This window comes from Channa argus, chromosome 15 (genome assembly GCF_033026475.1).
Source record: "Channa argus isolate prfri chromosome 15, Channa argus male v1.0, whole genome shotgun sequence".
Classification (NCBI taxonomy): Eukaryota; Metazoa; Chordata; class Actinopteri; order Anabantiformes; family Channidae; genus Channa; species Channa argus.
The window spans coordinates 7,259,805-7,278,042 of NC_090211.1; the positions used below are offsets into that span (position 1 = coordinate 7,259,805).

At 38.7% G+C, this 18,238-nt stretch overlaps 1 protein-coding gene across 1 annotated transcript in view; it reads left to right on the forward strand.

The window, feature by feature from the left end:
* The window catches only part of spop (speckle type BTB/POZ protein), a 100,905-nt gene that overhangs the window by 69,631 nt on the left and 13,036 nt on the right, over positions 1–18,238 (forward strand). The window contains 4 exon segments of the mRNA XM_067478297.1: positions 14,345–14,467; positions 15,705–15,755; positions 15,757–15,814; positions 15,817–15,844. Coding sequence (XP_067334398.1) covers positions 14,345–14,467; positions 15,705–15,755; positions 15,757–15,814; positions 15,817–15,844 — 260 coding nt within the window.

Sequence of the window (18,238 nt, forward strand, 5' to 3'; positions counted from 1 at the left end):
TGGACAATGTCAATGATTTTCCAGATGTTGGCTGAACTTGTTTTGGTTAAAGTGTAGAGAGGTTCAGAGCTACAGTGCATGTTTTAAAGCAGCTTAAGTTCCCAACACCTCTCCGCCCTATTCTCAGCTCCTCTATTGTCCACCTAATGAGTCTATTCAGGTCAGGTGGGAAACAAAGGACCACACTGGAGGATATAACTGTGTCCCCTTGCCAACTTTCCTCAGACTGAAGAGGCTGAATAGTCAGTCAGAAGAAAAACCGTTAGAGATAACTACACCTGGATGACTGAGAATCTTCACATACATATTGGTGCTTTCTCTAGAATTTAGTTTCAAACCTGATATTGTAATATAAGCAATTAATTTCAGCGTAGTCAATAAATTACCATCATCAATATTTAATGATCTTACATGTGTGTTAATGACTACCTTGATGTCTATGTTTACAGTATGAGAGTGTTTGAGGACAAAGAGGCATGAAAAAAAGGGAATAAAGTTGATGGTGACTGAATATGACAGGAAATGGCGTGAAGGCTGTCGGGGCAGTCAGTGTGTCTAAATAACCAGGTGCTGCGATTTAGTTTCCGCCTGGTTAAATAGTGGAATAATTGGTCAAGTTAGCCAGTAATTAGACCAGCTCTGGACGCTGCATCTGAGAGCCCAGCAACGGCTCTGCCATGCTAATTGGGCTATTTATACCGAAACACATTGACCAGGCTCTCTGGCTTCCCTTGCAGTTCGCTTTTCAGCGCTTGTTTATTTCTTCGGTGTATACTGAGGACACAGTCCTGGACGAGCCACCGTTTTCCTCCTCTTCTAAAGCTGTTTTTCATTCCAAGTTGAGCTCACTGAACCTCTGTCCTCTGCCCTCTGTCTCTTTGTCCGTCTGTCTGTCTCTGTCCTCTGTTTCTCTCTCTCTTGTTTTTTTTTTCTCACACTTCTCCCTTATAACAACCTTCATCCTCCCAGGCTTTCTGTATCGCTAATACGTGTTTCATGAATGCCGGTGTCTATGTGCCGGACTGACTCTTCCTTGTGTAAATGTGTGTGTGAATTTTCCTTTGTGAGTGTGTGGGGATGGATGAACGTCAGTCAGTCAGACCTGCATCCTGCTGGAGTGTGATTAATAGAGCCAGCTGTGGAAACCACACACACACTCACATACACTGTTGTTTTTCCATATTTTCAGAGGACATTACATTGACTTGGATTCATTCCCTGGAGACTTGCACATCCATAACCGCCACTTACCAAGATAGCTGGATGGATACTTTATAAATTCCAGGAAAAACTGTAACTTCAATCTAACCCTTAATCTAACCTAACCTCCACATACTGCAGCTGTGTAAACAGATGTATGTCCTCACAACATGATAAACACACACACACACACACACACACACACACACACACACGGATACATTGAATGCTCCTTTCTTCAGAAAGTCACATTTTCCTCTCGCTGTGTCCCTGTCATTGCTGCGCCAGAAATGAGCTGCTGCTGCTTACGAGAAACCATCTCTAACCATAGAGCCCACCAATAGCTCGCTCACACCCCCGCCCCCACTTTCTGTGTAATGGCCACTCCATTCACTGTCTGTCCGTCGCTTGGTATCTCTGCATCTGTACTCTCACTGCTTTTTATTGTCCCCATATCGTCCCCCTCTCTCTCCTCCTTTTTCTCACTGTCTTCTTCTGTTTTATTATCTTTCCTTCTGTCTCTTTCTCTCTGTCTTTCTGTCCCCTTCAGGCGAACCCTCAAACCTCCATCAGGAACAAACAGGGCTCCTTGACATTCAATTTCCTGCTTGCCATGCACTTCTCTATTGTATGCTCTTTTCCTCCTTTTAGGACTCTTTTTGTGCGAGTTGAATAGGTGGATGGATGTGACACTGGACGAATAGACGGCTGAATGGATGGATGAGGAGGAAACTTGGGTGTGTTGGGTGTCAGCCTCCCTGGCTTTAACAGCAAGGTCAATTCGCTGGGATGGTTAGGGGGGAATTTTAGCCCCTTTGTTGACAATAGATTGAATGTGTTTAGCAGCTGTCAGCAATAAAAACAGGGAACAAAGATGATGAACTTTTTCTGTTTTTTTGGTGTTATTTCCTACCTAATAATATAATTATCACTTAGGATTCAACAAGCAAACATGTTTATAAGATAGACCTGTAAATTGTATGTAGGATAAACATTCAGCATTGAGAAAATTGGCTGTGAAGGCCTTTACACTATACTTGTAGAACCAAAGTGGCAGGTGTGTCTTCGTCAGGTGAGATGAGTGACAACACACTGTAGTTGCAATCAGTGTAAATCACTGTAAGACATTTATATTCAAGTGGGTAAGGTGTGTTGTTCCCCCTATGGGAACATGTCTGGCTAAGTAAAAAAAAAAAATAGACATGTAATTTAACATATAGTATATAGTATGTAGAATCTACATTAGTGCTAGTGTCTATATACATTTGTTTTGATTATTATTTTAGCTGATTACCAAGTAAATTATTGTGAAGGCTGTAAATATTAATGGTGTTACACTAGACAAATAGACAATGTTTAAAAGTTTGTACTTATAACAAAGTAAAAAGCGTAAGAGAATTTGAACATCGTTTCTTCCGTTTAATAGGCTAAACTATACCACCGAGACATATACACCAATCACGCATAACATTGTGTGACCGTCTGTGCAACTAATGCAATCCAATACAGCAGCTCTGCCACAAGCTTATAAAAATGTTTTCAGTTCTTAACTGTCAGAAAGTTGTTAATTATGTTAATATAATTGGATAATTATTTATTATTGAGCTCAAAGCGGAGTCTTACTGGAATGCATTATAATTTTTTAACCACCTATTTAAAATGAATGAGGTGGCCAAAACATTAGAAACACCTTTTCTGTATTGGCTTGCATTATTTTGCACAGTTGGTCATAATGTTATGCCGGATTGGTGTAGTTACAGCATGTCACTTTATTTGTTTGCTTTGGTGTCTGACAAGTGGTTGTTTTGCCAAATGAAGGCCAAATGGTCTTGACTACAACAAACAGCTACCAGCTAACAGATACAAGTCTAGTCTTGTGGGCATACTCAGTCAGATTGTATTTTCTTTCCTCAAGGGCAGTCAGAATTAATTTAATTAAACCTTTTCCTGCCAAGGTTTATACTGAGCTACTTTAAATGTTTTACTTTTCATTTTATTATACGGTTAAAAATGTGATAACTGACATTAAAAGCCTAAATAAGTCAGAAATCCCATCTTAATGTTAATTTGTAATGTAAATATAACGTAAAAATTGTCTTTTCACCATATTGCTCCACTTGGGCACAGCAGTTGCATTTAATAGTCTAAAAATAAAAAAAACTATACATAATGAATGAATTATATAATGGAGAATAAACTATGATTCTGCAAATTTGAGCAAAATTATGACCTTAATCATGTCACTCCTATGTACAAAAGGTAAATGATTTCCATCGAGCAATTATATTTATTTTTCAGTTTTAACCTCCTCATACACGGTAAAATCATTACTTTTGTTCAGAGAGACTTTTAAAGAGGGTCTCTGAAGAAATGTTAGTATCTTAACAATAACTAAAATAATCAGCTGCACAGTTAGCACTGCTGCATTATTTACGTTAAGTACTTAATGGCCCAACAAGTAAAGGAGAACGGTAACCACAAGTTTCTCATATTGCTCAGTTAAAGACTTGTCAGGGGTCAGTCACTAAATTATCTTTTTGACCTGTTAGGTTGTTGCCATATTAAAATGTTTAAGTATTATGAGGTGATATTTCTGAGTTGTCTTGTCTTCTCTCCTAAAGTTGGTAAGAACACAGTTGGTCACTTCTTTTTCCAAACAACCAGAATCTTTTCAAACTTAGTCTTTGTACTCATGAATGGACTGAAAGAATTCGATGTCCCTCCAAGCATTAGAACTACTTTAAAAGGCCATCGTCTAACATTATTTTATCAGCAAATACTTTCCTTCAGGAATCTTGATAACGTATTACAACCTTGTACATGTGCTAACTATCAAGGATTACTCTTGCATTCTGCTTCAGTAGAAAAACAAATAGTGCAGTGCTTATTCTGATGAGACTTTTAAAACCAATACATAATAGAACAATTAACTAACTGAACTGGGCTATAGCTAACTAACCGTTATTGTTTGATTAGATGGCACAGTGAGCAAGTAAAAAACTGCAAGTCAGTCAATCCAGGCTGTCGGAAAATTATTTAGTAATTACTCTGTGTGTGTGTGTGTGTGTGTGTGTGTGTGTGTGTGTGTGTGTTTGTTTGCACTGAGTCCTGTTGAGAGATAAATGAGTCTGGTTGACATTGTCTGGAACAGGTGGTGTAGTCAGCAGGGAAGGCATACAGACTCAAGCACACACACAGACACACGCACAAATACACACACTCACACACCTAATTTGACTTCATTGCAGATTTTCTTGCTTATTTGTGACTGTAGCCAATCGGATTGGATGAAGAAAGAAGAATAGGTTATTTTTAAGTATCCTCTACATTGAGTGGCAAGTTTATTGATTACAGCAGAGGAGAACTGACATTAATCATTCACAGCATGTTTGATTGACTGATTTATTGTGTTTTTATGAACCTTGAATTCTCACTGCGAAGCCTCACTGTGAACCGGTGTGTATGTTACAGGAACCATTTGCACTAAAATTAACAGAAACTCTAAAATGGAGACCAGCTAATAAAGAATGAACTGATGAACTCTATGCTTTTGTTTCCAGGTCAGTATGGTGCATGTCTGTGAACATCTTAGAGGAGCTAGGAGATCTGTGGGAAAACCTAAGATTCACCAACTGCTCTCTGTATTTTGTTGGCCAGAATTTCCAGGCACATGAAGCCATTTTGACAGGTGAGAGTATCCTTTCATTCATTCCATCTCAAAAAGAACATGGATGAAATCTTACACTGTACTTGGAGTTCTGAACTCTAGAGAGCTGAAAATCACTTTGTGTTAGGCTATAAGCTTCCTGTTTTCACCTGTTTATGGAAACAATACTGTTAATTCAGTTTATTGAATGATGTATAAATGAAAACATGAAAAATTCTCATTATTCAAGTCACTGTTTTATTATGATTTTTGACAAGGTTGTGGTAGGACACAACACTACATATTAATATCATTTAACACATTGTGCTCCTAAGTCTGTTAAAAAGCACTGTTCGGAAGCAACTGAGAGGCACAGGAAAATCCTGTTGTCATGTCTTGGTAAATTCAAAGGAATTTAAATGTGAACATGTCTAAGATGTTGCTTGTAACTGTCATGTTATGCTGACATATAGTTCCATCAACACAGCATCATTTATGGAGCAGTATACAAACCACATCGATATGTTTACAACAATACTGCCATAGTATACAGAGCCCTGCCTGGTATATGCCGACATACATTTGAATATTATAGTTTGTCTTCAGTTGTACATCCTTGTAAATTTAGCCGCACAAAAACAATTTAAAGACATCATGTTCTAATTTGAAAGAATGGAATGTGTAATAATAAAAAATGCTCAACAGTCACAACCTAAACAGGCGAACAATTGAAATATATCATGCATTAACATATATCTCAGATAGTCATATCGTATATAGATAATTTACTCAAATTATTGTTGTGGTAATGATTTTCTCTCAATTGACTATTGATTTGTTGCCTATTTCAAAGGTTTATTCACTGCATACACAAACATTATGGATAGTGAAAAAGGTGGTGCCAAAAGAATAATGTGCATTGAAAACCATCAAAGATAGAAGTAGGTATTTAACATACTGTATGTGAAATATAAGTGCAATTTTTCCAGTATAAAACATTTAAATCTGCGTACATTATATAATAACTCTAAGACAACCGATGGATTTAGCACTAGGTAAATTTCAAAGTGCAGCATGTGTTAAACTTGATGTAACTGTCATAGTGCAGTCAGTGTCATCCTCTTACAAGCTTTATAGAACTCTCCTTTTCAGAGGATTGTCTGCTTGAAGATTGATAACTTGGTAATTAGTAATCTAAGAATTTAAATGTAGATATAATTTAAAAAACAAATTTTATATTTTAGGATTTCTATACATCTGTGTTTTAAATGTGTTTTGAAAATAAGCTGCTATTATTAAGATAACTTAATTTGGTTTATATTTTGATTTCAACAAAATGTGTGCATTTGTGTATTGTTCATTTCTTTTATTTTTGTGCAGGAATTCAGTGTTTTGATATTTGGGGATGTAGATTGAATATGGATGAGGTTTGATTGAATTTCACAGAATCCAAATCTAATTCAGAACTTATTGAATCTGAATCTTTTCAAATTCTTCATCCTTTAGCTTGCAGGTAGTTTTTGGAACATGAAAACCTATGCTAGTTGGAAGACTAGTGATTTCACTAATTTTTTGTTTTGCTGCGAGAAAGAATGGGATTTGCTGTTTGTGAGGCATTGCAAAAAAAAATTTGTTCAAATTTTTAATTCAGCAAATATTAATTGAATAGACCACTTTTAATTCCTATAATAAATACAAAAATGTTAATCCTCTTTGCATTATGATGAATATAACGAGGATTATCATTTGGGGTGCCCCCTGCCTGTGGCCACCCTGAGAAATACCTCTTAAACCATGAAAAGTACAACTTCTCTTTAATTCTTTTGAATGAGAATGTAGCATTTTGCGCACTGCTTTTGCATTGGGGTGAACTTTGCATTTCTCTGCTCTATGCTTCTCCTGTTCACCACTGCCTTAGTTTAACTCTAAATGGGTCTTTTAACATAAAAAAGGCAGTGTAACGTGCCTCTCCTTTTCTAAAATTAAAAGTATCCTGTCTGAGTGGACCCTTGGATATTTTATTTCCCAAGTTCCTACAAGATAATGTCAGGGTGGTTGTACATAAGCTGAATCTCAGACGAAGCTTGGCGATGTAGCAGGGCAATGACCCTAAACACAGAAGGGCTCCAGAAATACAAAATCTATCTTTTGAAGTGCTCCGCTCAGAGCCCAGACCTCAACCCAATAGAAATGCAGCGGAATGACCTCCAGAGATGCATTCCCACCTGACTTCCTAAAGCTATGGGTGAACTAAGGCAGTTCATCCTGAATACTGTGCAGGTCTAATCAACAGCTACAGGAAGTGTTTGTGCGAGGTTATTGCTGCCAAATGTGGTTCAACCAGTTATTAAAACTCTGTTGCCATCACTTTTTCCACCATCTCTTTATATCTTTAATTTGTGTATAATAAAGTCATAAAGATGTTTTATCAGCTTACAAATATTGTTTGTTGATATTTGTGAATTTTGTAAAGATCTGATCCCATTACATGGCCAATTTACGCAAAAGATTTCTATTTTTCTATTTTCTATTTTTGTAACTTCTGCATTCACATTTATCCACAACACATGTAGAGATTAAAATAAATTGTGCACATAGATAATGAATTTCATATCTCTGAATCAGCCTATGCATTTTTCTGAACCTAGTGTAGTGTTTTTGAGTTTTCTTACAGCTTGAAAATTCTTGACTGACACACACATTGTTGGTGCTAACAGTAGCCATAGATGTAACAAACGTAAGGCAAAAGAAGTGGAGTAACGGTCAAAATGTTCATGTTACTATGCAACATTAATGGAGTAGTAACTTTAAATCAGATTACGCAAACCTGAATGTACTACAGAGGTTTATAAGCATTGTTCTCTCTTAATTCATTCATGACAGTCACATCTGTTGAGGGCAATACTTATGCATTTGTATACATTATGAGGCTAGTTTTATTTTTTTGTTGTCATTTCAGAGACAGCCTAAAGAGACAAGTTAAATTAAACAGTTCATCAAAGGTTTGATTGATTTAAGGATTTGTTTCACTGTGGAGTTTTATTAATGTGGGTATTTTTGGCTCCAAATTAAAACTCTATCGGGAATCACTCCTAAGATTGAAAGATCATTTTGATTTCATCACTGATTAAATTGGCTCTGATGGTAATTAGTGATCTGTTTTAACTATTATGTGTATGTTTATTTTTTGTTTGTTTGTTTAGTTTTGTTTTTGTTTTTAACTGCACCCCGGATTGACTACCTTGCTAAGAGGAATCTAATGAGATATCCAATAAAACCAATCCTGGGTTTCATTTGGGTGTTTTAGTTTCACTCTAAATGCTGTTTGAGATGCTTTTCCACAGTGACATGAATTCAATTCCGGGGGAAATACTTGATCAAATTTTTAATTTTAATGAATAATTTTGATTGCCACAGGGATGGTTAAATTTGAATACATTGAATATCCACCCTCAGCACCTGTGCTTCATCCTTGGCTGTCAGGAGTCCATATCAGTCCAACACAGTTACTGTATGTACACAAAGAAACGTGAGCAACTTGCTGATATTGGATGACAAGCAGCAGCAGATAGTGAAAAGTTTGAGGAAACTGGTGGACGGTGTGTCTCTGTGGAGGCAAGGAGAGGTTGTTCATTATTGGATTTGTTGAAATGTGTGTGTGAGGAGCCATTTTAATTATGTGCTGCTGTGGTTTGGGGTCCTCCCCTCCTTCGTTCTCTGCTTTTTCCTCTCTCACTCTTTCTTCCTCCGTCTCTCTATCTCTGCTCCACTTCGTCCGTATGACGTCCATCCTCCTCGTTATTCCCACTCTCGTCCGTTCCTGTGACAACTCTCCCGGCCGTTAATCGGCGTGGAGGCGGACAGAGAGGGATCAAACGAATGAGGGAGAGCAACTCAAATTGGCTCTACATTGCCCATGTGATCTTTATATGGCTCAGCCTCTCTCTCTTCCTGTCTCTTACCTTTTATTTCTTCTTCTGTATCCTGCTTACTGTTTCTCAATGTCCCTCCTTCCCCCCTCACTTTCATTTGTCAATTCATTTCTTTTTTTTCTACTTCATCTTACTTCTCATTTTACTGTTCCCCTCTCCTGCCTCTCTCTTCCCCCGTCTTTTCTCTGTCCCTTTGTTTTCACTGCTTTCTCAAGTTTTCCCCTTGGATCCCTCTGGTATTTGTCTTCCTGTCAGACTTTACCTTTTCATTTCTTTCTCTCCTCCTAAATATTGCTTGTTTCTTTCCCCCCACCATTTCTATCTACTGTTCTCCTCCTTTGTCTCTTTAGTCTTGTCTTCTCCTCCTCACTTTCTATGACCTCTCTCTTTCTCCTTTTCAGCCTTTTCTTATTGTCTCTCTCACATGCCCACCCCTTTCTTTTGTTGCTGCAGTATGAGCTCACCAGTGTTGAGCTGCACTAGAGCGTCTCACTGTACAGTAGGTTTGTTCCAATAGTCCTACCTGGACATTCATGACTAAGTTTGGTTTCAAGGCAGATATGCAAATAAAGTGAATACATTTTGCATTCAGGGTAAAGATATTAATGGGTCACTACACAAACTTTTTCTGAATCAGAATAAACAACAGGCTGTATTTGCTACTAATTGTGACAAACTGGCAGACTGTAAGTACCTGGAAATGACCTAGGACCCTCAGAAAGCTAAGCAGTTTTTGACTTACCTGTTTTAGATAAGCATTAGGATTGAGAATCTTCCCACAAACCTCCTCCCTCTGTTTCATAGTTTTACATTTTTACTCTCTGCTAAGTTGTTTTTCTTTTAAAAATCAGCTGTCAAAAGTTATCTCACAGCTTCGCTTTTCTCATTTTGGAACAAAACAAAACAACTCTTGAGAAAGAACTATGTAAAAAGTAGCATAGTTCTATAAAAAGTAATTTAGGTCTATTTCACTGATCATCTAAACTAGTGGGATAGCCAAAGAATTAGTTTAGTCCATTCAACTTTTGAGCTTCAGTCTTTTCAATGCTGTAACTATCCCTCTTACACTGAAAGACATATCCAAATATGTCAGCTGATTTATCTGCAAACCATTCAATGGAAGTAAACACCATTTATGTCCAGAATTCTTTTTCTTTTTTTGACTCATTTATAGAGTATTGGACAATTTCTAGAGTATTTTTTTAATCCAGAGCAAATTTGAAAACACTTGAACTTAGACTTGTGCAGATGTAGATGTTAAATACTATGTCCTTTGTTTAGTTGAGTGTGCGAATCACTACAGCATTAGCAATTGTTGACATTACAAATACTATGTCCAATGTTAATGTAGTCATTCTCTTACTGTAGTGGCTCATGCTCATAATTTGCTGTTATTTTCAGTATTACACTTATTTGTGGCTTGTGCAGAGTTGATGGATGACACTGTCTTTCTAAATGAGCAATTAAACAGGTAGCTAGCGCTGTGGTTAATAACTCATTATTATGTACTCAAATTAATTAGGATATTACTGACCTTGACACATACTTAATAATAAGTTAAAACTTTTGATACATTTTAATCACTAGTTAATTAAGCATTCGCTCCGCTTTTGAACAACTGCCTGGCAATCAAGCTCAGACACAAACTGAACTCCATTTGTGAGGTTTATCCTCAGCTGCACTGAAACAAACTGCTGTCACGGCCAGGGCAACAGGAGAGAAAACACACTGTGTTGTCGCTTTAAGCAACACTACAGTGACGAGATGGTGATTATCTTGTGAGAATCATACTTACAGTGGTCATTTTAAATAACATATATGAGACTAATTTAATGTAATCTTATGTTACTGTATATTGTTGGATAAGAACTCGTTCACTGTTTTGGATATTCTCGTTTTCTTTTACATAGTCTGGATGGTGTCTGCCTCTGAAAGATAGGAGGATTTTCAGATGTTTAGCAACAGAAAAGCTGATTAAAAATCACTTAACACATATTGGTTTAAAAATCAACGTATGTATTGGCACAGTGCCATCATGTGGGAATAGTCTATGGTGAGTGGCAGCGGACGACCATGTTATCAAAACAGGACGGCAGACCTTGATTAAAGTATACTGTTGCAAGTCAGCTCCAGTCACATCAGTCCATCAGCATTAAAGTCTGACTAAAGACACCTGAGAGGTCATCATGAGCCTGTCACACGTGATGCTTATTCTACTGTCAATCACGGCTCTCGCTCTGATCTGGCCCTGTGGCAGGCTGTTACCAGATATCAGAGACTTTAACATGTATCAGTATCACACTCAATAACAAACCCTCCCCGCTCTCTTTATCTTTTGTTTCTTTCTTTTTTAGCCTGCTCTCCAGTGTTTAGTGCCATGTTTGAGCACAAGATGGAAGAAAGTAAGAAGATGAGTTGAACACTTGATAGGGATGCTCCTGCTGCCACAGAAGCAAGTCAAATGTCTAAATTTTAGGCTTTCTCTCTTTTGCGTCAGGTAGCGCTCACCTCTCAAAATATCCAAGATTGTCTGCACGTTCTTCACGTCTTCACATCTTCGGCTCTATCATCTGGTCTTCTTAAAACCTATATGTAGACACTTTTATGTGATCATTGGGAATTTATTTGACAAAACATCTAAATTTTGGGGGGTGAAATTGCATTGAGAGAAGGAAATTGGAAAAAGTCAAATTATCTCTTGGGTGATATTTGCTTTGATAGGCACACGATACATTTATTTAAGAGTTGGAAACACAGTGTGTACATTTTACAGTTGAAAATTTAACTTGTCAATACTCTCTGATGTCTAATTCATGTTTAACATATCAGCTCTTCCACACATAAAGCTGATAGCAGGGCAGAGAGGCTATGCAGGAAAACATAGCATCAGGTTAAAGATATTATTGACAACTACATCAAGTTGTTCAGCTATTTGCTACAAACAAGTGCAAAGCTACGCAGCCCTATGGTTTACTTTAATTTTGATGCTCACTCCAGAGAGAGAAGATAGAAACGAATGACAAATGTGTATGTTATGTTCTTTTTAAGAATGGTAAGATGCCGTTTCACAGCCCGTGACATTTCATCAATACATGCAAGGCAGTCTTTCACAAAACAGTATAGTCTGTTTCAGACATGAACTCTAGAGAATGTCAGGAGGTTCAGGTCCTGATATTGTCTGGAGTTTCCCTTTCAAAAATGTAGCCAACATCGGGTAATAGTCTGTGCGAGAGGCATTCTCACATGCTGGGTAAAATCTGAGTAATGTCATGGCCAATAGACTTGGGCGTTTGCGTTCACACATACACCCACCTCAGAGAAAGCCTAGATAATGTCGGAATTCCAATGCATGTCTCAAAGGAGCTTGTGTGACACCCTAGGTTTGGCCTTTTCTAGCTGGTTTGAGAATGAGTTCTGCCCAGAAATCTTTTAACAGTGTGTTTACATGCAATTAGGCAACCAGGTTAAAGTCAGCTTTCTTAGGAAAGCGGATTGCTTGTCATGTAAACAGGAAAGCTCGTTTCTGAAATCCAGGTAGGGGATTATGGAAACCTGATTTCCCCTGGTAGATTTCTCCCACAGAACACTGAATTCTCTGCCATGTATATTAGTAACACAGATTTACAGTGAGCAAGTTTTTTTAATTGCATATAAACATTGTTCCGTGATTACTTGAGCAAGCTGGTTTCTCCAGTGCATGTAAATGCAGTTACTTCTTACATATTGCCAGAAATATGTAACATGTATTACTGTACATGCTGGTACTTATGCAGCTGTGAAAATTAAATATTGCCTGATAGTTTCAGTCTAGCTGCTTTATTGGTGTGGTATTTGATTAAAGAAAAAAAAAGCACGTTTCCAGGCTGTGGCTCCAGGTTTATTTTCACAAACTCTCCAGTTTAATAGAGAACTGTGTGGAACAATATGCAAATCATCTCATCTATTGTGTGTGCTTTACTTAACACAGTTGAGTTCATGACTGCTTTTATGGCGTGTTCAGAGGCGGAACAACTTTATCGACTACCTTGTGTTTGACCACATCAGCCATGTTCATTTAGGCTCATTTTAGGTTGTTTGTGTCAACGGTTTTAGCATAAAATGCTTTTAAAGTGACTTGAATTAAGCCCTTTTGAAGCTTCTATTTCAACATGCACAAATTCCGTGGCTGGTTTAGGTGCAATCTGTGTCCTTGAGAACGTGTTCCATCATTTCATGCAGTCTGTATGTCATTGCTTTGCTTATGTGATGTTTGTGTGTGTGTGTGTGTTTGTTTTCATGTGTGCATTTGTTTCATGCCACAGTTACGTTCATCTGATAGGAGGTGGTTGTGAGATTGAACCTTGGCGATTTAGTCATCGTGTCAGTGGAATATTGATGTCTGCAAGGCTCGAATAGGGAAATTAAATTACAGAGCCAGGAAATGCATCTTAATTGCTATTTAAGTGGGCGTCTTCATCAGAAAGAGAGGGAGAGATGGTGGGCCACATCCCCATACGATTTAGAGAAAACAGATGGATGGGTTAACACTTCTCTGCAGCACTCCATAGAGGGGAGACAAATGAGCTCATAAAGCAACACTCTAATAGAGGACTGCTCTGTGCATAGAGGGCAGCTTCAGACACTGTAACTACAGAAGTGCTGTCTGTTTATGAGGCGCTCGCCTTCGCAGCAGTGAAGGAAGTCCTGTTAGTTTTTCTCAAGTGACTTCCAATGTGGTTATGTGGGGCTATTTTCTCCTTTTTTATTTCATTGACACTCCAACACAACACTCCGATGTCAAAAAGTTTTCATCATCTGTATCTGAAACCCTCTACTTACTGCTGGATTGTGGACATACTGTAGAATTAAGAAGAGCCAGTCTGTGAGCAGAGGATTCAAACTACTGGTAGTGTTATCGTGCGTTGCACACAGGCCGCGTCCTGTAAGCTCAGCCCAGCTGCTTTTCAGACTCTTCTGCATTATTTTCCAGTGTGTTTGTGTTGCTGTCGACTGGTCAGAGTTGACACAAATGCACTGAGCTGTTGGTACACCCAGCCTGACCCTGCTAAAACGCCGCTAGTCACAGTTGTGACGATAAAGCACTGTTATAATTGGTTTACTGCTTTGTTCTGCTTCTTAGTGCCGAGGGAAAGGTTCAGGTTACCGTCACTGTGCCAGAGAGCGATAAAGCCTACTTTGCTGGCTGCAGGCACTGTCAAGGAATGAATGCTCTGGATTAATTTTCAGAAATCAGCTGAAAAGAATTAAATAATGTAGCAGAATGTAGTTTTGCTGAAACGTGTTCAGACTGTTCAGAAGGTTCTTCAAGTGTTTTTTTTTTTTTCTTATTTGCCACTTGGAGCTTGTTTTGTATGACTGCATGGTTGACTGTCCCTGTGTGTGTGCGCTAAACAAGGTGAGCGAGTTTAATTCAGGTAGGCTTAGGATATTCACATGAAATAAAAAACACTCAGCTGCTGCGTGTGGTTTTGAAGGATTGTCAAAGCATCTGTCTTTTTCTTCTCTTACCTTTTATTTCCGTAAACCCTGTGTGTATTCTCCTCTCCTGTCCTCTCCTCTCGTTCAGAATCGTGTGGAGATAAATGACGTGGAGCCAGATGTCTTCAAAGAGATGATGTGCTTCATCTACACAGGCAAGGCCCCCAACCTGGACAAGATGGCTGATGACCTGCTGGCTGCAGCTGACAAGGTACAGCCTGGGTGTGTGTGTGTATGTGTGTGTGTGCGTGTGTGTGTGTGTGTGTGTGTGTGTGTTTAACAACCAATGAACAATATTGACAACCAAAAATCCACCTGATAATATTAAATAATATTAGATATTTATCAGGCTTCAGAAAGCCGTTTGAATATATTGCACAACCATTTTCACGTCCTGAGTGATTCTCCTCTTAAAAGGTAAACTGCAAATAGGTGTGTCTGTGTTTACTCCTCTCCTCCTAATCTTCTGAGGCTCATATCATTGTTATCATTATTGCACATATTGGTGTTTCCATACTTAATTCACTACTTCACTTGAGAACACAATTGCAGTTTAAAATTGACATGTTGTCTTTAGTTTTACAGCCCACACATTACATCTTTAGCATTTAACACGTATAATAAAGAAACAAGACACTGCAGCTAAACAAGTCGTTTGTCCTACAATTTAGTTGTATTTACTGACTGTCAAGCAGCTAGCTCAGCTTCGGGGATGGCCCACAGCTCTCCAGAAGTCCTGACCTCACAAGATGTAGTTACACACCCTTCAACTCCAAAAACGAGGTGGCTCCAGAGAGTGTGTGCGTGGCTTCACACAACCCGAAATTGAAATTCAGAATTGCTTTGTATCACATTTTTTCTCTTTTGACAGAGGCTTTTGCATACCTCACTCTGCCCACTGAACACAGACCAAGGTAATATCGATTTGGCCCCACGGATGTCTCAGTAATTGGCCATTCCTGGAATTAGTAACTGCAGTGTAATTACTAATTGTAATTCCTTAGACTACCTGTTACTGAAAGCAAGCCTTATTTAATGTGGGTCTATTTATATCAACTCCTTTACAGCATTAGTGTTATTGAACAATTGTGATAATGCACATTTCCCTGTAGTCTCTGCTGAACTCTGGCTCATCCTGTGTATGAATATGAGAGAAGATTATTATGCCTAGACATTTTGTAATCAAACTCAGTGGAAATTATTTTTTGTATCTCAAGTGATCCCTTTTTTTATCATCACTCCCCCTCAGTCTGCATAACTGTCACTTCTCCCTTTCCCAGCCATGTTTTCCTTTATTCAATCTAGGCCTTGTTGCCGCTGTGGTGGAGTAATTCTCTGTTACGGTATCATTACACAGTGCAACAACAGTTGTTGGTGGCAGCGATGTTTAAGTAATTTAGTTTACCTGCTATCTCTCCACTCTCGCTCTCTCGCTCTCTTATTGGCAGTATGCTCTGGTGAGGCTGAAGGTGATGTGTGAGGATGCTCTGGGCTTAGGTTCTGTCTGTGGAAAACGCAGCAGAGATCCTCATCCTCACCGACCTGCATAGTACCGACTCATGAGACAGGCTGTGGACTTCATCAACTAGTGAGTTATGTGCCCACGCTGAGACCATCCATCTCTAGAATTATTTCCACAGCTATGCAAACATTTTTTTTTTCCGTTTCACACACACACACACACACACACACACACACACACACACACACACACACACACACACACACACACACACACACAAACACACACAAACAACATAGCCATACACCTAGCTTTTTGTCAAAGGAAGTCATTAATTTTCAGTGGGAGCAATTTTTGTCTCCTGAGGAAATTTAATTTATTCCCCAAATTAGACCATTCTGTTGCCGTATCATAGTGGGCCATTTAGCGATAATCATGTTGCAGGAAGACCGTTTAGGTATGAAGGGGCCTATTAGCATCAATGACTGCTATTTATGCCTTTCAAGAGGTGATTGATCCAGTGTTTGAATGCCCGATTGGAACAAAAAGCTCTGTTGCAGTGTGTCCCTAAATTGCTCATCACATTCCTTCTGTATATTGAATTCTTTCTCTTTCTCAAAGACAGATACATTTTCCATCCCTTGGTTCATTCCTCTGGCCTCTCTTTGCCACGTTAATACATCTCCTAGCCTTGTCCCTGCATGGACTCCATCTTCCTCCCTTGCCCATTCACTCCCATCTTCCCTCCCTCTACCTTTTCTATTTCCCTCCGGATCTGTGCCTTAGAGCTCATGTGTGCCTAAAGGTACTCAGTAATGCAGATTTCTGCCCCTAATCCCCATCATTAATTGTGGTTATGGGCGTTATGACAGTTTAATTTGCGACAGCGTTGTTGTGGTGGTGGGAAAATTGGCCACAGGGGACTCCTGGCCAGCAAAGCATTATCAACCCTCCTCCTGCGGACACAATCGACAGCAACAAGAGCAACAAAACAAAAATCAATTTAGAGGGCGAATATAGAAAACAGACGACACGGAGGAACCAATAATCCTCCCTCCAGTAGCACCTCAACCTTTTTCCAGACCGGCCTTTACAAGCAGCTTACAGTCATTTAGCGGAGACAATTGGAGTCCTCTTTATCCTTGCCTCTTTCTCATTTGTTCATCTTCTACAGGGGTGTAGTAGAGAGTAAAGCCAGAACCCAAACTCTCTTTATTCATTTAGTTTATAGAAAAAATTTTACCCACTTTTTTAACCTAGCATGAATCTTTAGGCCCAAGTAAATTCATAGAGGAAATCATAGGAAGCAGTTTCGACGTGACATGAGTAATATGAAATTCGGGTCTTTTAGAGAAGAAACAGTGCCTCTTTGAATTTTTCTGATAACTGTTCTGCTTTGCCTCACGATTACTACTGTGTGCAGTTCACAGTGTGGCCTCTTTTTAATTTACCTTCACATCACTGCTCTTCACCCTTCATCGATCACCTCTTTTTCTCTGCGGACTTTCATTACTCTCTCACCTCCCTTTTCTTTTTCTTTTGTTAAATTAAATATATTTATTTATTGTCACTGCTGCTGTCTTCTTGTCTCCCTCCTTGCTCCATTCCACTGCTCCTTCCTTCCGTCTTCTCTTGCTGTGGCTGCTCTTCTTGTGGCCTTTTGCTGGGGTGTTGCCTCCGTCTCTGCACACTCGTCATTACTGTAAGCAGGGGATCACTTGCTCCACAGAGAGTAGGGTCAGAGGTCAGCTGGATGTCTGAAGCTGCTTGGTGGACAGCATGTGACCACACAGAAACGCACACATACACAGAGTTATTTATTTACACACAAACAAACGTGAAAAATGTCATTAAAGGCCACACAGTGGTGTGCGTGATAGTGCAACCCAGGACCCTGAGGGTGTCAGGAGGGTAAAGATGGCCATGGGGTATGCTGATGTTAGTACATCTGTGGGAAATAATGACCACAAGTAAAACTGACCAGACAGTAATTAGAAGATTCATCCGACTTTTGGGGGGCGTTCTGTATGCTGTTAGTTTAAAGGACGACTAAAGAGTTATTGTCCCAGAGGTATTGAGAGTATGGAATGTATAATTGTAAAGTATAAACACAGAGAATAATACTAATACTTACTTATGAGATTAAAGTATAGGAGTTAGTCTATGTTTTAAAGTGCTCAGTTGCAAGTAAAAGTCCTGCATTTAAAAGTTTATTCATCATAATCATATGGCATTTTAACTCTTTGCATTTTAATAGCTGGTTAAGAAAATTTTACCGTGTACAATGTACATACGTTGTTTGGTAGTTTAATCTTCAGTGATAATTATTAACCAATAAAGTAATCAATTACTGACAATTACAAAGTAAAAAGTACACACCATTGTAATATATACATATATGATACGATATGATGTGATGGGATGAAACTATGACTCAACAGAGCTTTTCATCATATGCCCACGTAGTTATAATCTTTGATTATTGCCTTTATATTTATATGGTGTTTTTCTTATCAAAAA